This window comes from Vicugna pacos, chromosome 11, assembly GCF_048564905.1.
Source record: "Vicugna pacos chromosome 11, VicPac4, whole genome shotgun sequence".
Taxonomy (NCBI): domain Eukaryota; kingdom Metazoa; phylum Chordata; class Mammalia; order Artiodactyla; family Camelidae; genus Vicugna; species Vicugna pacos.
Window position 1 is genome coordinate 499,135 of NC_132997.1, and position 26,185 is coordinate 525,319.

At 43.9% G+C, this 26,185-nt stretch overlaps 1 protein-coding gene across 1 annotated transcript in view; it reads left to right on the forward strand.

The window, feature by feature from the left end:
- Positions 1-627: 627 nt before the first annotated feature.
- The window catches only part of LOC140699570 (uncharacterized), a 40,647-nt gene continuing 15,089 nt past the window's right edge, over positions 628-26,185 (forward strand). The window contains exons 1-2 of the mRNA XM_072972225.1: positions 628-644; positions 3,821-3,994. Of these exons, the coding sequence (XP_072828326.1) occupies positions 3,837-3,994 (158 nt within the window). The 5' untranslated portion in view covers positions 628-644; positions 3,821-3,836. The remainder of the gene's footprint in view (positions 645-3,820; positions 3,995-26,185) is intronic.

Consider the following 26,185-nt stretch of genomic DNA (forward strand, 5'->3'; position numbering starts at 1 on the left):
GAATCAATTAAACCTCTACAAGGAAAATAAGAAATAAAATGTAACAGGGCTTCAGTGTTAGTAGATGTAGGAATGGAAATGGGTAGAGAGATATAAACATTATTTTGAAATTAGCTACAGGTTTGATGACTGCATATTTGGGAGAGTTAGCCGATGTGTGGACTGAATGCATCCCCTCAAAATCCATCTGTCGAAACCTCATCTCCCAGGGTGATGGTACAGGGAGGCGGGGCCTTTGGGAGGTGATTAGTAGGATAAAATGAGGTCATGAGAGTAGAGCCCTCATGAATGGTATTAGTGTTCTTATACAGGGCCCCAAAGTGCTTGCTTCTCTCTCCTCTCTGGGCCATGAAGATAGTGGGAAGACAGCCATCTTCGAGCTGGCAATCCTCTCCCAGATACACTGACCTTGAAAGCCTCAGCCTCCAAACCGTAAGGAATATGCTGGTTGTTTAAGCCACCCGACCCACGGTAATTTGTTACAGAATCCCAGACTGACGAAGACAGTGGAGAATGCCACTGCGTTTGGCACTGATTGCCTGGAGAATGCTGAAACCCAGGAAGTGGGCAGCACAGACGTTTACTCATTTAATCCTGCCAACACTGTAGGGGATAGAGTCAACATATTCCTCGCTATTTAAAAGGTAAGGAAAAAGAGGCACAAATAATAACAACGACAACGACAACAACAACAACAACAACAATAATTTGTCCAAGATTCACACAGAACTCCCTGGAGGGAGAGTGAGAATTAATACTTATGCAGGCTGGCCCCAGAGCCCCTGCTCATAACTAATAAGTCAGATCACCTTGCTTATTTGGATCAGTTTTTTCAACTGTGATATGAGTGTACTGTGTCCAGTAACTTATAATTTCAAAATACCTCACTGTAAGGGAATCATTAGTTGCAGGCATTACAAACCACAGAAATCTAGACATACAAAAATAACTTGTTAGGGCAAGATAACCAATAATGTTTTTAAATATTATACCTGCTGACCCTTTGCAATAAAGTGTTTATTTATCATTCTGTCTGGCTACAGAATAACATCATAATCCTGCATGTGGCTGGTGGCTCCCGTGTTGGACAGCACGGGTCTAGAGAATTTAAATAACTTGCCCAGCCTTGCCCAGGAAGCTCGTGGTGGGATCAGAACTATAGTCTGGGACTGTTCCTTCCTATCCAACAAGTCCCTCATGGAAGTTTAGAAGCTTCTCCTTTGGTGCCCAGATGTCTATCCGTACTTATGACATCTGGTCAGGTGCCCCGGCCTGCTCCTGAACATCAGCCAGAACCCACTTCTGCTCTTTTTTGGCGAGGTAATACCTTCTAGCAACTTTCATTACCTTCTTGGCATCAGTTCTTACCTGGAAGGGTAGTGGCTAGAGATGGAATTGTGTCCACATGACAGGTTTTTCAAAAATATAGTAGGAGTGGTCAAGAGAAGATAACCTCAGGAATACGAGTGGAAGCATGTCATTTAATATACCAAATGCGTACTTTCAATGTATGTTTGTGTTTCCGAGTCCAGGCTTGTTCTACTCGTGTATTACAGGCCAACACAACAGGAGACAAGGATTTGGGGCAAGAAAGAGCGGCTTAAATTTGTAAAGCCAGCGGAGAAGATGGTAGACCAATGTCCTGGAGAACCATCATCCCAAATCTGAATTCAGGCTCTTATATTAAAAAGGGGAAGCGGGAATGCTTGGTTGTTGCAATCTTGGTGTATGAATTCTTTGTTGTTAGAATCCTTTGTTCTTGCAGCTCTTCACCTGGGTCAGATCCTTGTAAACCTCCAACAAGCAAATGTTATTTTCTATTTTGTATCTTGTTATCTTTATACGAATGGAAAAGTGTTAATATCCTTCAAAGTCAGAGCCTTGAGAATAGGGTCTCCTGTATATTTCAGGATCTAGGCTACATTGTTTCACAAAAGGTGCAGAAACAACAAGACTAAGCCTAGGACACAGGGCACAGGGTTAAAGTCAAAGGAACAGATCTAATATGGATTCAGATTTCTTCTTTCCTATTTCAGTAGTGCCATGGGGAAGGCACTTTGGGCAGCTTTCTGTAGGGTCCTGGAGGCTTTCTCTCTCAGCCTCTGTGCACCTATATTGAAAACCGGTCAGCGCTATTGGCCTGCTGGAAAACCACTCCGCCTGTTTTGCCCTGAAGTTGTGTTCTGTTTATAACTCATCTCTACTCCTTGGAAAACAACTCAATAAAGACTCAGTTGGTTTTCCACCAGCCCTGGGCAGGGGTGAGGGATAGCATGTTATTATTTTATAAAAAAAATATATAAAAGAAGTTTTAAAACAACACTGGACACATAAGAGAGAGACAAACAATGCTTCCTGGCTTAAATCAAAAGTGATGACTCAGTGAGTCTATGGCTGCTGTATTTGCTGAGCTAGTTACTCCATTGCTCCATTACACATTTATTTTAACTGAAAAAGAAATATATGCATATGGATAAAAAAATTCAAACAGAGCAAAAAATACTCAAGTGAAAGAAGTTTTCCCTCATCCTCTGTTCTTACACGCCTCCCTGGAGATGCCAATGTTTACAATCCTTTGTGTGCTGTTCCAGATATTCTATGCACGTTCCCACCAATGTATGTAAATTCCTTTAAAGTTTTACTTATTTTTAACTTAAAGGGACTTAAATCCTCAAGTGGCTTCTGCCACAGTAATAGAAAAGAAGAAATCTGACTCCATATTAGATCTGTTCCTTTGACTTTAACCCTGTGCTCTGTCTCCTAGGCTTCATCTTGCTTGTAAAACAATGTTGCCTAGAGCCTAAAATATACAGGAGAGCCTATTCGGAAGGCTCTGACCTTTAAGGGTATTTAACACTTTTCCAATCATATAAAGATAACAAGTTGCAGAATAGAAAATAACGTTTGTTTTGTTGGAGGTTTACAGGGATCTGACCCCGGGAGATAGCTGCAAGAACAAAGGATTGTAACAAGAAGGAATTCCTACACCAAGAAGTTTGCAAAAACCAAGCACATAGGAAAGCAGCCTGAATTCTGACTTGGGGAGATGGTTTTCTAGGACATTAGTTTGCCATCTAGGTCTACAGAAACTTGCTATTCCATGCCCCAACACTTGGTCTCCCAACTTACTGGCCTGTCCTGCACTGAGGAGAATGAATTTGGACTCAATAACACTTCCACCTACCTAGCAAGCTGGGTACTGGGACTGAGGGCAGCTCTCCCACACACAGGGGCCTACCGTGAGCCCTTGATTATTCCCAGAGGTTGGGGTGTGGTTTACCCAGGAGGGATGGGGACTATACACCAACACTCAGGCAGTCTGCTCCTTCTGGGGCTCTGACATTTTACCTCCCGCTCCCTGCCAGCCCAACACTTGGGACAGTGGAGCTAAGGCAGAGATCGTGCCTGCCTGTTTCCCAGCGTGTAAAAGGGGAATATGTACTCTTCCCAAGGTAGTTCTGAGAAACAACACCTGCGGGTGCTTGGTTCCCGGAGCAACAGTAAACCTAGCTCCTTGTGGGGGCAACGGGTGTGATACCCGTAAGGTTTCTGCAGAGACCTTAGCTGGAGGGCTGGGCCAGGGACGTAAAATATGAGCTGTGGGCAATGACGGGTTAGAGAAGGGTGTATAGGCAGGACTGCTGCCTCCTTCGGGATGCCCCAAGAGGTAAAACGCTTTCTCCCCATCTCTGCTACTCCCCTCCCAATTCCAGATAACTGCCTTCTCTCTGCTCCTCCTGTCCATGTGTCTCCCTCCACTTATCCCCTCCTCCCCTTCTCCTCCCCTCTTCTCCCTCCCTCGGTTCCCCTTCTCTCTCAGGACCCAGAGCAGATCGATGGCCCTCCTGCGCATGCGCAGTCGCTGCCAGCTGGACCGCGGGTTGGAAGTTCCAGCTCCGAGCCGGGGATCGGCCCCAATGGCTTCTCAGCTCTGTCGCCCTGTAGGCCTTTGGCTCCTGCCTGGGGCCGGGGCCTCTGGCTGTGGAAGTGCAAGGTGAGGGGATATCGGGAAAGGGGTGAGGCGGCTGCGGGAGGGCGGTCGGCGTGTCACAGCCCCCCAGGGCGCCAGTCAGCGTGTGTTCAGCTGGATTGCTCGGGCCAGGCCCCTCTGCCCGCGTCACCTGCCCGGCGCCCCGGCCACAGCTTTCCAGGGCCAGGTGTGCCCCTGCCGCCTCTGGCCCAGCCGGGCTCCCCTCAGTCCGCGGCTGGCGTCCCCTTCCCCTCTCCCGCCCGCGAGTCCTCTCCTCCCGGGCTTCCTCTCCTTGGCCGCCGACCCGTCCCCACCACTGGGCGGGCTGTGTCCCGGGTGGGCGAGGTCTGCACACCCGGACGGGGCGGGCGGCTTGGGCTGGGGCTTGGGCTGGCCTCCGAGCGGGGCTGCAGCCCGCGTCCCCCACCCCGCTCTCCCTGCCCCGCGACACCGGGGCTGCCTTCCTCTCCGTTTCCCGATCCCTGAGGTCGAGATTAGCGGCGTGGGTGCTGCTCCCTGGGCTGAGAGCCCGCGGCTGTAACGCCCAGCTTCTCCTGATGGAGTCGGGAAAATGGAGCAGCAGTGCTGAGGGAGCGTCTGTCTCCTTGATCAGTATTTCTGCCCCAGGTAAGTACCTTGAACTCTTTCAGGTGTTATGATGGCGGTGCTTGTTGATGTAACGTGTTTTTATACTGAGAGGAATTACAGTGGTGAAAGCAGGGCTTTGTTCAGTTAAAAATGAGCTGAAGGCATGAGGCTGTCTCATCCTCCATCCTTCACTCTCCCAGGGTGAAACGTGAGACCGTTGATCTTAAAAAGGTACTTATAGTCCCTAACTAGTCCAGCCCAGCTATTGTGTGTTAACAGGAACAGCACAACCCGAGGCGTTGGAGACCCAGTGACACTGCACTCCTAAAGAGCTCCTGGCAAAATCTGGTTTGTTTTGTTTTGTTTTGTTTTTCTTTGTTTTTCTTAAATTGTGGGACAGACTAGTAGTATAGAGGGAAAAATAATTGGCAAGAAGGATTTTTTCATATAACAGCTTTATTGTGATATTGTTCACACACCATGAAGTCCACCCACTTAAATGTTACAATTCATCAGCTTTTAGCATATTCACATTTGTGCAACCATTATTATTCCAGAACGTTTTCATCACATCAGAAAGACCAGTTGAAATGCATGACCTATCCACCCCTTCCCAGTGGTGGTTCTAAAGAAGTTTCTTGGCTGTTCCTGACCATAAATTAACTTGTTACATTCCATGAAATATCTAGAAGGAATTCTAATCAGAATTGCAATGTATCTGTCTATCAAAGCAGGAAGAATTAATGTCTTTATGGCATAAACTTCTTCTACACATGAATATATCTGGGACCCTATCTTTTCATCTATCCAGAGCCAGGCCTATGGGAAATCCTCATTAATTCTTGGGTTTGTGAATGATGAGGTTCAATACATCGTTAGATGCAACTGTAGCCTTTCACTGAAGAGAAAAGTAACCTCCTAGAAGCCAAATGATTCTCTGATGGTTAGAATGAGTGACCGCCAGTGCTGGAGTATTCGAGTGGACTTGGTGCTTGCAGAGTTCTCCACCACCTACAGCTAAGGGGATTACCGTGTTCTTTTACTTTTTTTTTATGGCGTTGCTTTTATTTTTACTTATTATATAAAATTATTTTTTATTGAAGTGTAGTCAATTTACCATGTTAGCTTCAGATTTACAGCAGAGATTCAGTTATAAGCTTATGCATATGTATATAAATGTTTTTCAGATTGTTTTTAGTACAACTCATTACAAGTAATTGAAAATAGTACCCTGTGCTATATAGTAGGTCCTTGTCATTTATTTTATATTTATTAATGTGTATCTGTTAATCCTCCCTTTCCTGCCTGCTAACAACAGTTTGCTTTCTATGTCCATGAGTCTATTTCTAGCAGCACCGTTTTTGCTAGCAATATATGCTGGTTGGCTCTTTTCTGTTTCAGTAATTCCATCTTATGTGTGGGCGTTTTTCTTCTGGTGGGCCTGTGTGTGGTGTGCACACGTGATAATAGAGATCTGTATTTGGGAGGACTCCAGGCCTTGTGTAGTCCCTCGTATGGAGCGCCCACTGAACTGATGCTTGAACTTGGAAGAAAACAGTAAAAGTTGGAATTTCCACTATGGTTGAGACTTCCAGGTTTCTATAACCTGTTTAGCCCACCTAAATGTTGGCTGCACCCATACTGGATAATTTGGTGGAACTTCATGGTATGGTGGTATAGAGACAGGGCCTTGTATGCTTCTTCTCTTTCCTTTTTCTAACAGTCATTCTCCTGGGCCTTCCAGGTACTCCCCCAGAAGGGCCCAGGGCTGGCTTGGTGCTGCACTTAGGCAATATTTGTTAATAAGTCCCTTTCCTCATCTCTTCTGAGCCTCCATTTCCTTCTCTGCACAATGAGGGCTTAGACTAGATAAGTGCTTTTCAGTTTCTTTTAAAGCCATGTTTCCTTTGAGAAACAGAAAATGCAAATCTCTCCTCCCATCCCAACCCTTTAGATTTTGACACGTCCTCCAAGGAGTCACATAGCTCTTTGTGGTAAATTGATGTGATTGTGATTCCACGTGGCACAGAAAAGACTCTTCAGAGATTGATTGCAGGGAGAGGGCAGGAAAGGGGCAGTATGTCACACTTTCTTGTGTGAGCACTGGAGCAAAGGTTGGGTTTAAATACGGTGTCTGATGTGGCATCTCTCTAATCTTGCACAATGTGATAAACCTCTATCCCTAGTTTCTTAATGTGTCAAGTTGGGGTGGTAATATTTTAAGGCTTTTGTGAAACATTATACACATAAGCCATTTGTGTCTCTGTAGATTCAAGACCTGCTAGAGAGTCGGAATTTCTTTAAAAATACATATATATTGTCCACAGCACTCTGTCTGTGTGTATTTTGAAGTTCCTGGAGGGTGAGGGTTGAGTGTAATGTCCATCGTGGGACAGGTGGCCCATGGGTCTGTGTGCCTCAGATTTCCCCCTCCTCCCCAGTCCTCTTCCTCTCAGTCCAGGATGAAGTTCCCTAGTAGATTTACACAGAGGTCTTGTGGAAATGGCTCTTCATTTTATTGTTTCACCAAGGAGGGTTGCCATCATGATCTCTGTGGTCAGGTTTTGGTGACCTGAAGGCTGTGCAATTGGGGATTTCTATTTAATAAAAAGAAAAATAATTACAAATACAAAATTAGACCTAGGTTGGTGGCAGGGGCTTTTGAAAGTGGGGACCATTAGCTTTGTTAACTTCAGGTGCAGTGGCCTCTGGCCACGAGGACACATCCTCATGCTCTGAAGTTGGAGGGACCAGTGGGTTCAGTGGGACTATTTACTGAGTGCATCTCATGGGCTGCGCATTGTCTTAATTGTACTGTGTGTTCCTTATTTGAGACAGTGAGCTCATTTAAACACAATAGCCTCTTTAAAATATTAGACTTTTTATTTTTAGATGTAATGTAGATTCCCATGTAGTTGTAAGAGATAATATGGAGAGGGCCTATGGACTCTTTGTCCAATTTTCTTTAATGGTTCCATCTTGCAAAGTTGGGGTACTATTCATTCGTGACTCACTAACCCTTTTAGGTTTGTGTTATTGCCCTCATTTCTATTTATGAATAAACTGGTGTTTAGAGAAGCACACAGGTCTGCCCAGGTCAACCACGTGGTTAGTGTAGATTTGGGTGGAACGTGGGCTTGGCATTTCCAAGCAGTACCATTATGATGGTCTGTGGCAGGGAGCAGCATTCACTTTGCTTGTTTATTCATTCATTCAACAAACATTTATTGAATAAACTCTGTGGTTCAGATGCTTTCATAGGGTTATCTGATTCTTCAGCAGTATGGAGAATCAGGTAATATTTTCTTTTTTTTTTTTAATATGAGAAAAATATCTCTGAGAGGTTATAACCTCCCCAAAGGAAAAATAGCTCATAAATGAGGGATAGTACACTTGTACAGTTCCTTCTTCTTATGCAGGTGGTACCCTAGGCATTTTACATCTGCATAATTCCATAATCCAGATATATTCTTGTAAGGCAAGGAGTTTTTTTTTAATTGAATTATAGTCAAGTTTACAATGTTGTGTCAATTGCAAGGTGGGTTTTTTTTTGAATTTTGAGTTGAGAAAATATTTTTTGAGGGGGTTAATTAAGTTTATTTATTTGTTTCATTGTTCTAAAATGAGGTACTGAGGATTGAGCCTAGGTCCTTGAACATGCTAAGCACATGCTCTACCACTGAACTGTACCCTCCTCCCCAAAGCAAGTTTTCTTACCCATTATTCTGCACCTTAGGAGTTCAAATAAATTGGAGTTGAAATCCAGATATTTTGATCCTACTATGGTTCTTTGCATTATATCCTGCTGAGGGGTGGGGAAGCAGTTCCTTTATTCATTCCTTTATTCAGCAGTTTTGAGCACCGACTGCATCAGGGCCTGCCTAGGTGGTTGGAAACAGAAAATAAGAAATGACCCTTTTCTGCAGGGGATGGAAGCCTAGACCAAAAGCTGGGTAATGTGATCTGAGCTTCAGTAGCCATGTGCAGACGCTGAGGACAAACTTATCCACGATTCGCTTGGACTTCCCTTGCCTTCTGGATGGTGCACACCAGGTCGCTGCAACCCAGTGAGGCCCGCAGCCCACAGCACAGTATGTACATCGATTTACACTCCCTTCTCGGCAGGGACTGCAACATGAGCGCCCCTGACTACGTGCAGTGTACTGAGGACCACCAGACTCTCCCCGTTGTGGTCCAACCCGTGGGGATCATCTTAGAGAATTTCTTTTGCATCTATAATGGAATCCCCTTGGTGAGCCAAATCAGCCCGTGCGGCTCCCAGTGGGCACTCTGTATCTACTATAGGTATCACTATGTGCCCGAGAATGGATGGAGTGACTCCCAGACCCACCGCAATGTCGTGGGCCTTGTCACCATTACCAACTGCCTCTTGGCCGAGACCTTCTAGAAGCTCCACGCACAGAGGAGCTGTATGGCACCACGCTCTACGACTCTCAGCTCTTTGTCTTTTGTGCTGCATGGGGAGGTGGCCGAGCAGCCGCGCACCGACGTGGCCTTCAATCTACGAGGACTGCAGGGTGGTGGAGAAGAGGATCGACAACGTCACTGAGTCACTCTTCATCTTGCCCAAGTCCAAGTGGCTGGATGGGGCCCCCGAAAATTCTGGGGAGAAGACCCCCCTCCTCTACATCCTATTTGAGTAGGAGGACATCGTGGGACTGGACACAGACAGCAGGCAAGTCAACCTGAAGGCCGGGCCACCCTGGCTGTGTGAAAGATTGCTTCCCTACATCCAGAATGGGATCAGCAAGGAGGAGGGCTGTCTTGTAGCCAAGGCGGGAAGGAGGTGCAGCCCGCCGGCTTTCAGACGTTTAAAAGTAAATCTGCTTTTGTTTCAGAGAGATACTTTTAGGGTTAGTGTGGACACTTACTCCCCCTTTCCAGCCAGGAAACTTGGTGGGACCCCTGGAGTTGCTGTCCAATAGAGTAGCCACAGCCACTGATGTTAGGAGTGCTGGGGAGGAGGCTGGTCTGAGCTGAGATGTGCTGTAGGTCAAATGCACATCAGACGCAGAAACTTGTCTAGTAAAAAGAATATAAACTATCTTGTTACTTTCTATATTGATTACATGTCAAAATGATAGTATTTTACATACAGTAGAATAAGTAAGGTCTGCTCTTAAAATCAGTTACTTGTTTTTTGTTTTTTTTTTACATTTTAAACGTGGCAACTGGGAAACGTTATTTACATGACTCTCATTTCATTCCTGTTGGACAGCCTGTCCTGGGACAGTTTCATCCCTTTGCTTATAGATGAGACTCTGATTCCCGAGACGCAGAACGAGGTGCTGGTTGAGCTCGGGGTGGAGCCGGTGTCTCCTGCCTCCCAGGCCCAGCACCAGCACGGCTCAGGCCCTCTCCCCTGCCTGACAGCCACCATGCCAATTTAGGACATCAGAAACACTGCCAGGGGCATCCGAATGAGCTCCTTGTGCAGGGAAAGGCGTGTCACGGAGAATGGAACAGAGCAGGGAAAAATTCGTCCTCACTTTGTCCCTGTGATTATGTCAAAGGCCCCACTCTGCCTTGGAAGGGCAGACGAGCTCTTCTGGGCTGCCTACCCCCTCACCCTCTACTATGTTTCCCTGTGTATCTTTCAAGCTGTCCCTCGGGCAGAAGAGGGTGAGATGTCTTTGCCGAGAGGTGGTCCCCCTTTACTGGGGAGATTGAGGGGAGCTGTGTCCCCCCCGGCCTGCGGTCTCGGGCCTTGAGTCTCGAGAGCATTCATGGCGGTCCCACAGGTGACGGTCGGAGGACATGACACGTGCTGCCGGGCCCGCTGTGCAGGAGGGGCTCTGTGATTGTCTGATTCTAAGGTCAGATTCTCCTTTCTTGTTGTTGGTAAGATGGAGGAGAAGATGCCAGAGAATTGATAAAAAGAAAATCCACACCAGTCCTGTGAATGACAGACACAGGGGATCCGTGTCCCACCTGCGTGTGGTGCCTGGCGGGCTCTGGATTAATTTTCACTTCCTCCCCGGACATTCCTCTATGGCTTAAGGAAGGGGAGAGGCATGTCGTGGCCATGATCTGTACTTGTCCTCACATGGTCCTGTGATCTACATGCCCACACTACCCTTCTGCTCCTTGGAGATGAGGTGTCAGGTTTAGGAAACTGGGCACTGCTGAGGGCATAGCTGCCAGAACCGTGCTACACCAAGGCTGGCTCCGTTCACCTCACCTGTCACCTCCTGTTGAGTCCCAAGGCGTCATTCAAGGTAGGTGCATCGGTGCAATGTAAGTAGGGACCACCTTCTCGCCCTGGACAGACTGGTGGGTGAGCAGTGGAAGCCCGGAGCCCTGCACCAGCCCCCAGGCCAGTGCCTCCTCTTTTGTCAAAGGAGGCACTGGTGACATTTTTGCTCAGCAACTGCTTGGCTTTGAGTCTGCAGACCCACCAGAGAATGCCAGATTGTTTTTGCCTTTTGAAGTCTGCCCTTGGGATTTGGTGGAGTAGCTGGATGTGTGCTTAGCCCATAGTGGTTGACACTGTCACCATTGTTTACCCAGAACCTCGTGTACCAGGCATGGCTCCAGGCATCAAAATACAGCAGCGCATTAAACCTCCCTCCTTGTGGGTCTGTCTGTTTTGGTACCACAAGGGCTCAGCCAGCATCTGAACGTCAGTGAGATAATGCGGCCAGTGAGCTCGGGTCAAGCACGTTCTCCTCCAGTCACTTTTACTCCATAGTTACTTTTACTATTGCACAGTCATTAATTTTTTTAAACAATGCTTTGGTTCAGGAGCAGAACCTAATTCTCCCCTGTTCCTCTTGGTGGGAGTGAGTAACATTGTCCAGCTTGAAATGTGAACACATTTTGTAGCCCAAAAGCTGTCTACACGCAACTAGGTGAAGTTTTGGCTTGGGGCGCTGACCACGTTGGGGTCCCCCAGCAACACCGCTCCCCTCAGGCCCCTGCCTTCCCTGGATCAGGAGGTGAGGGTGGGTCTCACCGTCCCCGCGTCTCTGTCCTCATCACACTCACGTAATTTCTTGCAAATGCTGTCAGTTATTTTTGTTCTTGTGTGTTTCTTATTTTCGCTTTTCCTCTTTTCCTTTTTCTATTTTCCTTTTTCTCTTATACCACCCTGTGAGCATGTTGTTGGGTCTGAAAATGTGGGCTGTGCACACCCTGCATTGGAATAGCCAGATCGCCCTCTGTGCTGTCTCCATCGCTTTAAAAAGCAAAAACTTAACAGTTGCCATGATTCATATATTATCCTAGTCATCTTCTTATTTTCTAGTTTTTGAAATTTTTGCTCTGTTAGCACATCACCCACTGGAGTTTGATACCTGTTAAAGTCCTTGCTTTGAGGAACCTGTTTGTTCCTCCTTATATTTGGTAACAAATGCTCTCTTACTAATTTTGTTTATTTGTTTTGAAGAAGAGAGATGCGAATTGATTTAGGCAGCTGCTGAGGGATTTTTTTCATGGAGTATTTAAACTTGGAAAGTCAAAATCTGCAGCACCTTGCTTGATTCTGGCTTTTACACAAACGTGCTCGGCACACGGTTCCTGGCTGTCGCTGTGTGACGTGCGTGACGGCGCTTCCTGGCCGGCGGTCACTGGTGAGGAAGTGGCCGGCTCGGGGGTGAGCAGCTGCAGTGGACTCTGTTGGAGGAAGCAGTCACCAGTTTTTTGTTTTTTTGGTTTTATTTTTGCATTCACCTTCCCAGAGCCATTTACTTTATTTTGCATTCATAGAGGGGCAGAAGCGGGTCTAAAACCATGCCACTCTTTTGTTCCCTTTATGAGGCTGGTTTTTCTAAGTATCAGGAAAACATTGCCTTGTCCTAAGGAGCTGGTTCACTTGGATCTGGTGGACACAGGGACCGCTAAAGGTGACCGTAGCTTCCTCTCTTCTTCAGCCAGTGGGTATTCAGAGCCGGGTCTGTGGTTTGCCTCAGCAGCCGTGCAGGCCTCCCTGCACCGGCCTTTACTTTTACCCCTTTTTGGCAGTTAATAGCTGACTCTGTGTCTGTTGCAGCTGATGTCCACCACTGACGGCCATGTCGTTATTTTGCGGTAGTGAGTCTCCAACACCCCTGTCAGCCGTGAAGGGACCTTGCATTCTCACCCGACCCTGTTTCATCTCACCCAGGGGAAGGGTTTGGCCACCACTGTCATACTGGACATGAGGCCTTGTTTCTCCTTTCATGCTCTGGTCCAAATGTGGACACTTCATCCTTCACTGACTTGGTCTCGCTTGAGACAGTCCAGACTTTCTGAAAGAGTCCATCACATTCTGGGGGGGGGGGAACAGAACAAAAGTAAGAGTCGCAAGTAGGAGTCTAGGCTGTCTGGGTAGGCAAATGCAGGCTGGGATCTCTGATGTCTGGTCTGTGCCCTGGAAACAGGCCTTTCCCGTGGCTCCCGAGAGAAAAGGGGTCGGAGCGAGAACAGACTTGCCTGGGTTCCTACCATCCTCATCTACTCACTGACATGAGTGTCAGCTAACTTGGAGCTCCCCCAAACCTCAGGCCCTTCAAAGCTCAGACCACGGGAGATCCTTGAGTCCCTTCTCCTGGTCCTTCTTTGTGAGAATCCAGTGCCTTCTGAGGTGACCGGCAGCAGGAGATGCCTATCCCTCCAGGGAACTCCCATCGGAGGACTGTGACTCAGTGCACCTTGCTGTGAGCTTAACGTTTTCCATCCGTGCTCCCTGCAGAACCAGACTTGAGACTGGCTTAGCGACAGAAATGACAAGACTGATTCCAGGGCAGGGCCAGGTGGAGGGAACAGTGGAAATTGAATGTGACCTCAAAAACCTAGGTGGGTGATGGGGCTGTTACTAAAATGGGGATCCTGGGAGGTACCTGCCAGGAATCGAAGTCTAGAGTAAATGGTGGTCATAAGGCTTTTTTTTTTTTTTTGACATAAGGCATTTTTAAGATGCCATTTGTCATCCAAGTTAGGACTTCCAAGAGGCACTCGGGTCTATGAGCCTGGGGCTCAGGTGAAGGAGCCGGACTAGAGATACACGTTAGGATTCGTCATTCTTAGCTGGTGTTCACAGCCGTGCAAGTGGATCAGCTCATCTCAAGAGGTGCAGACTGTGGCTGGTGGGGGCAGGGCTGTGCCTGGTTTGGAGGAAAGCCCAGACCATGCAGCTTTGGTGTGTCAGTCAGCGGCGTTTGTGATTTTCAGAGGAATGGCATTTATCCTTAAGGTTCTGGGGGGTGGGCAGGGCCACCCAGGAAGAAATCTGAAGGGAGGGTTTTGGCCACGTGTGCGCATCTTGGGACCATCCAGAGGCTGCAGGGTCCACAAGGGGAAACTCCTCAGAAGCTGGAGTCGCAGTGGGGAGTTGGAAGAATGTAGTCACACTCTCCTGTGAGGAAGGGAGGGAGGCCTCGGGAGTCCGCACCCTAGCGGACTCTCTTTCCCACGAACAAAAGGCAATCAGACAGAAGATTTGAAGTGAGAAGGGATGGGCGCTGGGAGAGGAGCCAACCTGGAGAAAGGTGGTTGAACAATTCTGGAATAGTCTCCCTGAAACATAGAGTTAAAAAAACCCAGACTCTTAAGAATATTGATAGTGACTGGGGAGGAGGCAGTTGTTTTTCTGGCCTCCTAAGGGTAAGGTATGTATCCAGGGATACACAGAAGAATTGGGCAGTCTGTTCCAGGGGCTTCACCCGTACCAGGGGGAAAAGTGCAAGTTTAAAGGGGGAGAAGGGCAGCTGAGGGAAACTAGCCAGGCCCCGTGTCACGTACCAGTCGGCCGCCCTACTTGCGTGTTGCATTCACATCCATGCCTCCCAAATGGGCGGTGGCAGCCCTGTTTTGAAGATTAGGAAGCCTTCTCAGAGGGGTTAAGGAATTGGTCCGTTTAGCGGCTAGTAAATGCTGTAGCAGAATTCAAGCAGGGCCTTGTCAGACTTCAAGGGCATGTTCTCTCTACTAATTCCGGTACCTCCCCGTTGTACCTGAAATGGTGAAGTGAGTCAGTTTCGGAGCCTTTCAGAGAAAGTACGCTTTAAGTGCCTCAGGACTGTTGCACAAAGCTCAGTGTTCTTTGATGGTTCGGAAGCACCGCAGTGCTTTTTGCTCCACAGATGTAAGGTCTTACTCTTTTGACGATGGTGTGGTTGTAAATGACGTACAGGTGCAAAACCACACTTAGCAGCTTCTGAAGGGAAACTCTCCAGTTCTCCCTTGATCCGCTTTCTTCCACGGGATGTAACTGTGCTGCAGCGTAGGCCTGAGCTTTCCGTATGGAGTGAGGGTTTGATATCCAAATTTAACATAAAACAGTCAGATGGAGAAAATCGAAGATGACAATATATTTTCGGGTTTCATTAGACAAGATATACTATCTGTTAATGGCCCATAAAGTGAATGAAATTGAGTACAGAACATTGCATTTCTTACTTTCTACTGAGAGATGTCTTCCAACATAAGATTCTCTGCTTTGGAACTTCAGCTCTGCCACTAGGGCGCCTGTCGTTGTGTTGGTGTGATTGCATTTACACAGTGCATGTAATCTGGGCTTCCTTAGCCCCAAACACTCCAGTGCAGAATCATAGGCTGCAGCCAACACTTAGTTATACAAATACTTCTAAAACTATATGATACCAAAAGAAAATAAATAAAAATAAAGAGAGAGAGGGAGATTGCCTTTATCAAAGTTCCTTTGGATTTTAACTGCAAAGTGTTGTTGAGCAACTCTGGTTTCCTTTGGATATGAATATATACATTTCTTTGCATGTAACTTGGATTTTAGGCTTGAACACCAAGCTCTTGTTTTCCATGAGCCACAAAAATCATAGCCAAATGACACACGTATGAAACATTTTATTCTTTTTATCTGAGACAGAATCCTTGAATTTGGGACTTGAGCTGTGATTTTGCTGTTTGCTCTTCCCACCCCTCTTGTCACCTCACTCCTTTTTCCCACGTGGCCTCCAAGAGGTCATGGTCTCATAGGAGCAGGTGGACAAATACCAGTTGGTCGCCAAGCAGTGCTGCTGTAGATGGAGCCAGCCAAGGGCTAAAGGACATCATCAGGGAGGACTTCCTGGAAGAAATTGGCTCTACATTCAGTTCTGAGGACAGAGTAAGAGTCAGCCAGGGGAAGGAATCAAGAGGGTGACTCAGGTGGCAGGAGCAGCCCGGGTAGAGGCCTGGAGGCTTGTGGGGTGGGGACTCGGGGAGACTGCCCTGTGTGGTCCAGGGTGGTGGGTGACCCTGCTTTGAAGGACACTGGAGAGGGCCTAGCGGTGGAGGGCTTTGGAGGAGCTTGGTTTTTACTAGAACTGACACAGAGGAGGCAGTGAATGGTGTCAGCAGGAAGTGACCCTTAGGAGAGCAGCTCTGCCTGTCCGTTTGAGTCCCACCCCTTCATTCTTTTATTCATAAGACACGCAATTCTGAGTGCCTAGGGGAGAGGGGGTGGACCCACAGTAGTAAGCAAAATGTACTTGCTTCTTGAGAGCTTAGCAGTGTCAGAAGTTGACTTAGATTAAAATGTTCTATTAACACAGCAGGGCACCTAATCCAAAGTGCGGAGGTTGGAGGGAAGGAAGGCTTCCTTGACAAACAGTCAAAATGAACCTGGAGGCTAGTGGGAAGTAGCAGCAGGTCACGGGGCCCCTGAGGTCACTGGGGACCTGGTACTGAGGTGATGATAGGCAAGCAGGGTCGGGGGTGGGGCTAGAACTCTACCAGGGAGCCTCTGAAGGGTTTGAAGATGGGAGATGTAATCAAATTTGTGCTTTGGGAAGGCTGCCTTGGCTGTGTGTGTGTGTGTGTGTGTGTGTGTGTGTGTAGCAGGGAAGAGGGGGAGGGTGTCACCAACTGGGAGGGTCATTAGAAGACCATTCACAGGCTCGGAGGCCACCAGTGGGAGAGGGGCGTTGGGACTGCTTGGGGACCGCAGGGGCAGTGTGGATGCCGGATTTCCTTATGGGGAGGGCTTGTTAGCGGGGTCGCTCTAGCGACACCTTGTGGCTGGAAGTAAACAGATGGAGGCCGCCAGGTGGACTTACCTCTTCTCTCCTTCCCTGCCTTGTGTGATGATCTTAGCTCTGCCAACATATGGAAAAGAAGAGCTAAGTTCCAGAGTAGCCCAGGACTTTGCTGAGCTCGTTCAAGTGAGATTTGATAGGATTTAGTCTTGTGTTGAGATCTGTAGGTTAACTTAGCTAGAAACGTCCCGTCTTTTGGATTTCCATAGGGGTATTCTTGATAAAGATTGCTTTCTTGGTGAGAGGAAATTTAATACAACTGATGTCTTTCTCAAAAAAAAATCTTATCTTTTAAGAAATTTAATATTCAAAATAATAGGAATATTTTAAAATGATAAACTAAGGATTTCGTGTAGTTTCTTTGGTTTCTGAGTTGATGTGTAGGTAGACCCTTTGCATTACATAATAGCACATCTTTGTCAGTATTTAAAGAGCTGTTAGTGAGCGCCCTAGACCCCACTTTTGAAAGCATCATTAAAGCTTGCTCTGAAATAGTGAAGTCATATAGGTCTTTTTTGCAGAAGCCAGATATTTGGTTTATAATCTGCAGCATAGCTCCCTTTATAAAATAATAATAGGTTCAAAATTAAGAAAGTGGAAAATAATTGATTTTTTTAAAAACTGAAACATAAACTTTCTTGTGCTAATGTTGCAACTGGAAATTTCGAAAAGAAAAATCCCACTGTAATATCATCTACGTGAAATACATATATGTCTGTCACGTTTGAATAGTAACTGCACAGTGGTTTTTGAAGTCAGGATCATTCCAGCTCAGATACTGGCAGTGATGGTTGCTGGTTTTCAATGGAAGAACCTAAATTTGCTTTCTTAGCTTTATTCTTTTCTTTTTCTTTTCTTTCCTTTCCTTTCCTTTCCTTTCCTTTCCTTTCCTTTCCTTTCCTTTCCTTTCCTTTCCTTTCCTTTCCTTTCCTTTCCTTTCCTTTTCTCTCTCTTTTTTTTTTTTTGGTAGTGTGAGGGTTGAGTAGTGCTGTGCCAGCATGATTTGGGGGCAATTTGGGGGCAGATGTCGTGCAGCAGCAGTGAGATATTTCCATGCCTTTTACATTCCGGACATCACCAGGGAACATGTGTGGTTTGTGCCTGCAGGATGCGATGTTGCAGGACTCCCTGGTCCATCAATGTTATGTCTTGGAGCTGCTCCGGTCAGTGAATGATTTTCTGTGGCTTGGAGCTAATGTGGTCTGATGCAGATGATCAGATGTGTAACTAAAGTACTGTTACTTGAAATAAGAGAAAAGCTAGCAAAAATGTCTCTAAAATACAGGATGAGGGAGGAGAATTGGCTGAGCTGCTTGCAGTGGGGAATATTCTCAGGTGACTCCCTCACTGTGTCTCCTGTCACTCTCCCCCACAGCCCTGCACGGCAGTCCTACTGAAGCAACCATGCACTTTCTCAGAAACGCGCTGAATTTCCTTGTGCCTCTGATTGTTCGCTTTTTTTTTTTTTTTTTGAAAGCACATCTTGCCCTTTGCTTAAATGCCGGCCTTGCTAGCCACCACTTACACTCATTCTTCTGGACCTCGTCCATATATAGCTGCTGAATGGATGAACAAAATGTAGTATCTCCATTTAGCGGAACATTATTCAGACATAAGAGTGAATAAAAAAGAAAAAATAAATAAAGGGGAATATGAAAAATCCATCTGCTCTGGGAAGTCCACCCTGACTGCTCAACCCGGCCTTTTCCCTTTGAAACCCCATCCCTTATACCCCTCTCTACTATTTTTGATAGTATTTACCACCTTCTAATAAAGTTTAACATTTTCAAAAGAAAAGAGACATGCTGATACCACTACAACATGGGAAAGCCTTGATAACAGCACGTTAATTGAAAGGAACCAGACACAAACGGCCGCATATTGTTGATTTCAGTGATCTGAAATGCCCAGAATAGGCTCATGCAGTGGCAGAGAGCAGATGATGGTTGCAAGGGGCTGGGTGGAGGAGGGTTGTGGAGTGACTGCTAGTGACAGGTGTGTTCTATTGGGGTGATGAAGTGTTCTGGAAATAGATGGTGGTGAGGGCTGCACAACCGTGAGTGTGCAGAAGACTACTGAGCACTGTCTCTGGGAGTGCCTATTGTTGGGGCGGCTTTATTTTGTTCTCATCCTGTAATGTGAAGTGTCATCTTGTGCTGAGATCATTCAACTCCTGTGAGTGGTAAGGCTAAGAGACTTTGCAGAGTCATGTTTCTTTTTTCCCCCTTGCTGAGTGTAGACAAAAATGGTTTAAGCCTGAGAAAGTGCTCCATATGCAGAAATGTCTTTCAGTTTTGCCTGGTGTAAAAATCTTGAGAGCTTTTTAATCGTTTAGGACAGTCTGTAGGGGGAAACAGCCCATGAAGCCTGGGTGAGACCTGGAAGAGCCGCTCTTCCCTCCCAGACACGGGTGGGGATTTCACCCCGGTTCAGGCAGTGAAGGGCCAAGACCCGTGAGTGAAGTTGACAGTCGTGAATATTTATGTGTATCCGCTGCTTCATCTTGGATATTAATTTCTAGCTGAGTCATTTTGTGGCGGCAGACTCTTCCTACATCAGGAATTTATAGTATCTGCTCTTTGAGGTGAAGACCTGACAGACTTGATTATTTAACAGTCTATCTTGTATTGATATCTCAAATTCCTTTGTCAATCGCAAAACAGCAGAAATACAGACGTCCTTTAATGCCGATGCGACCTGGAGCAGGTTTAGTTTCTGTGCCTCAGTGGCCTTATCTGCGGGTGGGGAAGTTTATAACAGTGCTTCCCTCAGAGGGGCTGGTGAGAGGAGACTGAGAAGCACAAATGGAAGACTTACACGAGATGCTCATGAATGACAAAATTTAGTGCTGTCAGCCTGGTGAGGCCTCAGGGACAGAGATGTCAGAACAGAGCAGCCCTAGCTGGAGTTCGATCCGCATTGGCAGGTTTTATGATCACTATCACCACTGTGGGTTATCAGGTAGTTTTAAGACTTGGTAATATGAATTCACGAATAATGTTAAAGAAGACTAGGCAACTCAGATCCGGTTTACATAGTTCTCAAGATTTCCTGTGAGAAATGGATATTTTTTCCCCATCTTAAATCTGAGTGGATTCTCTAAAAAAATTCCGTAGTCCTCCATCTTTTTCCTTTAATTCTCCTTTTTTTTTAAAAAAAAAGGTTTTAAATGGAGTTACTGGGGACTGAACTGAGGGCCTCACGCGTGCTGAGCACATACTCTCTCAACTGAGGTATACTCTCCCCCATAAATTTTTTAAACTTTACTTTCTTAGTATGCAGAGGTTAGAGGCCTCTAATTCTTTTTTTGGAGACTTGTCTATAAACCTGTAAATCTAAAATTAATGGACAAAATTTGGTTTATTAAAAAAATCATTAGAACTTTCTTCAATCCATTCAAAAGGAAATGCTTATTGAGTTAAAATGTTTCTCCTTTATGGTGATTTCTAATTTTTGGTCTAGCTTAACTTATTAAAAGTAATCCTCATCATCATAATGATCAAGCTTGCTGTGAGTGGACACCTACCAAAGGCTAAACTGTTTTTCTCATGTTTTACTTCAAAGCAGGTATTTGACGATAGGTATAAATGTCTCCTTTTTGCAGCTGAGGGATTGAGAGGTGGGCAGCTTGTCCCAAATCAAATGCAGCTGGCGGTGCCTAGCTCGGTGCTGGAACCCAGGCTGCACAGGATGCATTCTCAATTTCTCCTCTGATCAGCCTCCCGTTGAGTGGTTTCCAGAACACCTGTGAGTCCATAAATGACCGATTTTGGTGATCTCAGCCTGATGAGGCCTTCAGAGGAGAGACACCATTGAGAATGTGAGACAGAGTGGCATAAATTAAAATTGTACATTTTCACAAATGTTGTATTCTCAGGTAATGACTTAAATAGTTTATGTTTTCTTTATTTTAGTGCTATGTAAGCACTAAAAACAGAACATTAAAAATGATTATACTGCAAAATAGGAGTGGGCTTTGAAAGTCCAATCATTGCTAATGATGTTGCTTGTTTTTCTCTAGTGGTGCTTTTTGGCAGAATAATTTACAGTGACTGAATTTATTTTATGTATGTAGTCTTAGTATGGAGGAAAAGTTTGTCAGTGAATATTGAAAGTAAAATCTTTACTCTTTTCTTTCCTGATGATAAATATGTACGTTGTTTCCATGGCTTAAGTATATTTCCTCATTTGTGAAATTTGAGTGATGCCGTTTACCGTGTCTGACTGTGAGAAGTAGATGCCTTGTATACAAAGCATCCAAGAGCTGCTTAGTAAAAATGTGCTGTCACAATGACAGATAGTTTAGAAGGATCAACTGTGAATACTAAAGAGGGTGGCTTGTTTCTGATGCATATTCAATATGGATATATATGAATATGGCTTAAAGTAACAAGGAATCAGGGTTTTGTGTGTGTGTGTGTGCGTGCAGTATGAAGTTTTAATGAAATCTGTATCATTCTATTGAGACAGGGACTAGTTAAATTGACTTAAGCAGACGACCTTGAAGATTATTTACACAGAATGTGTATTGTTACAACTCAGTGTACATGCTGCCGTGTAACTATACACTCAGACATTTAAATTCGTAGGAATCTGACCAGAAGCATTAAGTTTAGAAAAATCCACATTGATCATTTTCAGGGAATAAGCTTCTCTCTTTTGTGATTAAAGAAAATTTTGATTTATTTTTCTGCACTCTTAATAGGTTTTAAAATATCAAAACATTGATTTGACATGTCAGCTTTTTTAATAGAAAAAAGCTCATGCTGTTTTAATATGTAAATAAGTGTTTTTGTATTTCAATACACTTCTATGACTTCCTGGCTCTTTGAGAAGTATTTTGCAAGATACTTAGATTACCTACTGTTGGAAAAAATACAGACATGACATTTATGAATATAGGGCTAGTACAGGTCTGTTGGTTTTTGCTACAGTGCAAGACATGAGGACTAGGAGAGCTTTGCTGCTGATGGCCAGGAGGACAGATCCCAGATCTCAGTCTCCCCTCCTGTAAAATGAAGTGGCTGGACTGGATTCTTTCCTCTTCAAAGATGAGTTTCCATGAGCCTGTGTTTTTTGTATATATTCAGGAGTATTAGCAATATCTGATTAAGTACTGAATACCCCTCCCTTTCCTGAAGCGAAGTGCAGTATGTGCTACATAAGCATTTAGTTATCTGATTCTTGTTTCTGATCCACAGACAATTTTTGTGTTGCATCTTTCCAGGCAACCTGGAAGGCCTTTTAAGTCATAGGTGGCGCTGTTGCACTTTCTTACAGTCTTAACTTTCCTGTTTGTAAAGGAAGTCTTAAACAACGTTATTTTTTTTTATTCCTTTGCTTAGTGCTTCAGGGTAGCAAATTGTCCATTATGTCTGACTACCTGGAAATATTATTCTGCTTATGTCTTAGTTTTATTCTGTGATCTCGCTGTGAACATTTCAGACTTCCTGTGCAAACAGTGGCAACATCGGACTTTTCTTTTTTTTTTTACATTTTTTATTGATTCATAATCATTTTACAGTGTTGTGTCAAATTCAAGTGTTCAGCACAATTTTTCAGTCATTCATGGACATATACACACTCATTGTCACATTTTTTTCTCTGTGATTTATCATAACATTTTGTGTATATTTCCCTGTGCTATACAGTGTAATCTTGTTTATCTATTATACAACTTTGAAATACCAGTCTATCCCTTCCCACCCTCTACCCCCTCCCCGGTAACCACAAGTCTGTATTCTCTGTCCATGAGTCTATTTCTGTCCTGTATTTATGCTTTGTTTTTGTTTGTTTGTTTGTTTTGGTTTTTTAGATTCCACACAATAGCGATCTCATATGGTATTTTTCTTTCTCTTTCTGGCTTACTTCACTTAGAATGACATTCTCAAAGAGCATCTATGTTGCTGCAAATGGTGTTATGTTGTCGGTTTTTATGGCTGAGTAATATTCCATTGTATAAACATACCATATCTTCTTTATCCAGTCACCTGTTGATGGACATTTAGGCTGTTTCCATGTTTTGGCTATTGTAAATAGTGCTGCTATGAACATTGGAGTGCAGGTGTCATCCTGAAGTAGATGTCCTTCTGGATACAAGCCCAGGAGTGGGATTCCTGGGCCATATGGTAAGTCTATTCCTAGTCTTTTGAGGAATCTCCACACTGTTTTCCATAGTGGCTGCACCAAACTGCATTCCCACCAGCAGTGCAGGAGGGTTCCCCTTTCTCCACAGCCTCTCCAGCATTTGTCATTTGTGGATATTTGAATGACGGCCATTCTGCCTGGTGTGAGGTGGTACCTCATTGTAGTTTTGATTTGCATTTCTCTGATAATTAGTGATATTGAGCACTTTTTCATGTGCTTTTTGATCATTTGTATGTCTTCCTTGGAGAATTGCTTGTTTAGGTCTTCTGCCCATTTTTGGATTGGGTTGTTTATTTTTTTCTTATTGAGATGTATGTGCTGCTTATATATTCTGGAGATCAAGCCTTTGTCGGTTACATTTGCAAAAATTTTCTCCCATTCCATAGGTTTTCTTCTTCCTTTACTTCTGGTTTCCTTTGCTCTGCAGAAGCTTGTAAGTTTCATTAGGTCCCATTTGTTTATTCTTGCTTTTATTTCTTCTAGGAGAAAATTTTTGAAATGTATGTCAGATAATGTTTTGCCTATGTATTCCTCCAGGAGGTTCATTGTATCTTTTCTTATGTTAAAGTCTTTAATCCATTTTGAGTTGATTTTTGTATATGGTGTAAGGGAGTGTTCTAGCTTCATTGTTTTACATGCTGCTGTCCAGTTTTCCCAACACCATTTGCTGAAGAGACTGTCTTTATTCCATTGTATATTCTTGCCTCCTTTGTCGAGATGTGTTGACCAAAAGTTTGTGGGTTCATTTCTGGGCTCTCTATTCTGTTCCATTGATCTATATGTCTGTTTTGGTACCAATACCATGCTGTCTTGATGACTGTAGCTCTATAGTATTGTCTGAAGTCTGGGAGAGTTATTCCTTCAGCCTCTTTCTTTCTCTTCAGTAATTCTTTGGCAATTCTAGGTCTTTGATGGTTCCATATAAATTTTATTATGATTTGTTCTAGTTCTGTGAAATATGTCCTGGGTAATTGGATAGGGATTGCATTAAATCTGTAGATTGCCTTGGGCCGTGTGACCATTTTAACAATATTGATTCTTCCAATCCAGGAGCATGGAATATCTTTCCATTTTTAAAGTCTTCTTTAATTTCCTTCATCAATGGTTTATAGTTTTCTGTGTATAATTCTTTCACCTCCTTGGTTAGATTTATCCCCAGATATTTTATTACTTTGGGTGCTATTTTAAAGGGGAGTGTTTCTTTACTTTCTTTTTCAGTTGATTTATCGTTAGTGTAAAGAAATGCAACTGATTTTTGAACGTTAAATGTGTAACCTGCTACCTTGCTGAATTCTTCAATCAGCTCTAGAAACTTTTGTGTGGACCTTTTAGGGTTTTCTATATATAGTAACATGTCATCAGCATATAATGACACTTTTAACTCTTCTTTTCCAATTTGGATCCCTTTTATTTCTTTCTCTTGCCTGACTGCTGTGGCTAGGACTTCCAGGACTATTTTGAATAGGAGTGGTGATAGTGGGCATCCTTGTCTTTTCCAGATTTTAGTGGGAAGCTTTTGAGATTTTCACCGTTGAGTACTATGCTGGCTGTAGGTTTGTCATATATAGCTTTTATTATGTTGAGATATGTTCCCTCTATACCCACTTTGGCGAGAGTTTTTATCATAAATGGATGTTGAATTTTATAAAATGCTTTTTCTGCATCGATTGAGATGATCATGTGGTTTTTGTCCTTTCTCTTGTTGATGTGATGTATTACATTGATTGATTTGCGTATGTTGAACCAGCCTTGTGTCCCTGCGATGAACCTCACTTGGTCATGACGTATAATCTTTTTTATGTGTTGTTGAATTCTATTTGCTAAAATTTTGGTGAGGATTTTGGCGTTTATGTTCGTCAGTGATATTGGCCTATAATTCTCTTTTTTTTTTGTAGTGTCTTTGCCTGGTTTTGGTATCAGGGTGATGGTGGCTTCATAGAATGAGTTTGGGAGAATTCCCTCCTTTTCAATCATCTGGAAGAGTTTGAGAAGGGCTGGTGTGAGTTCTTCTTTTATGTTTGGTAGAATTCCCTGGTGAAGCCATCCGGTCCTGGAGTTTTATTTGTTGGGAGGTTTTTAATTGCTATTTCTATTTCCTTTCTAGTGATCGGATTGTTCAAGTGTTCAGTTTCTTCTTGATTCAGTTTTGGTGGACAGTATGTTTCCAGAAATTTGTCCATCTCCTCTAGGTTATCCAGTTTGGTTCCATATTCTTTTTCATAATATTTTCATATGATATTCTATATTTCTATTTTGTTTGTTGTAATTTCTCCATTTTCCTTTCTTATTTTGCTAATTTGTGCTCTCTCTTTTTTCTTCTTTGTGAGTTTGGCCAGAGGTTTGTGGACTTTATTTACTTTCCCAAAAAAACAGCTTTTGATTCTGTTGATTTTTCCTATGGTCTTGTTAATCTCTATTGTATTTAATTCCTCTCTGATCTTTATTATTTCCTTCCTTCTGCTGCTTTTTGGGGCTTTTCGTTCTTTTTCTAATTCATTCAGGTGTTGGGTTAACTTGTTTATTTGAGATTGTTCTTTTTTGAGGAAGGCCTGTATTGCTATAATCTTCCCTCTTAGCACTGCCTTTGCTGTCCCATAGGTTTTGAGTGGTTGTGCTTTCATTATCATTTTTCTCAAGGTATTTTTTAATTTCAGCTTTGATTTCCTCATTGATCCATTGTTTTTTCAATAACATATTGTTTAATGTCCATGCTTTTCTTTTTTTCTCTTTTGTTTCTCTGTTGTTGATTTCCAGTTTCATGGCATTGTGGTCAGTAAAGATGCTTGAGATAATTTCTATCTTCTTAATATTGTTGAGGTTTCTTTTGTGCCCAAGTACATGATTGATCCTGGAAAATGTTCCATGTGCACTTGAAAAGAATGTATATTCTATTTTTGGGGGGTGTAAAGCTCTGAAAATATCCACCAAATCTAGTTTTTCTATTGTAGTATTTAATTTCTCTGTTGCCTTGTGTATTTTCTGTCTGGAAGATCTGTCTAGTGATGTTAATGCAGTGTTAAAATCTCCAACTATGATTGTATCCCCATCAATATCCCCCTTTATCTCTGTTAGTAATTCTTGTATGTACTTAGGTATTCCTATATTGGGTGCATATATATTAACGAGTGTAATGTCTTCATCTTGTATCACTCCTTTAATCATTATAAAATGTCCCTCTTTATCTTTATTTATGGCCTTTGTTTTAAAGTCTATTTTGTCTGAAATCAGTACTGCAACACCTGCTTTTTTGGCTTTTCCATTTGCATGGAATATCCTTTTCCATCCTTTCACTCTCAATCTATATGTGTCCTCCCTAAAGTGGGTCTCTTGTATGCAGCATATTGAAGGTTCTTGCTTTATTATCCACTCTGCCACTCTATGTCTTTTGACTGGAGCATTTAGTCCATTAACATTTACAGTAATTAATGATAGATGTGTGTTTATTGCCATTTTGAACTTATCTTTGCAGTTGAATTGATATATCCTC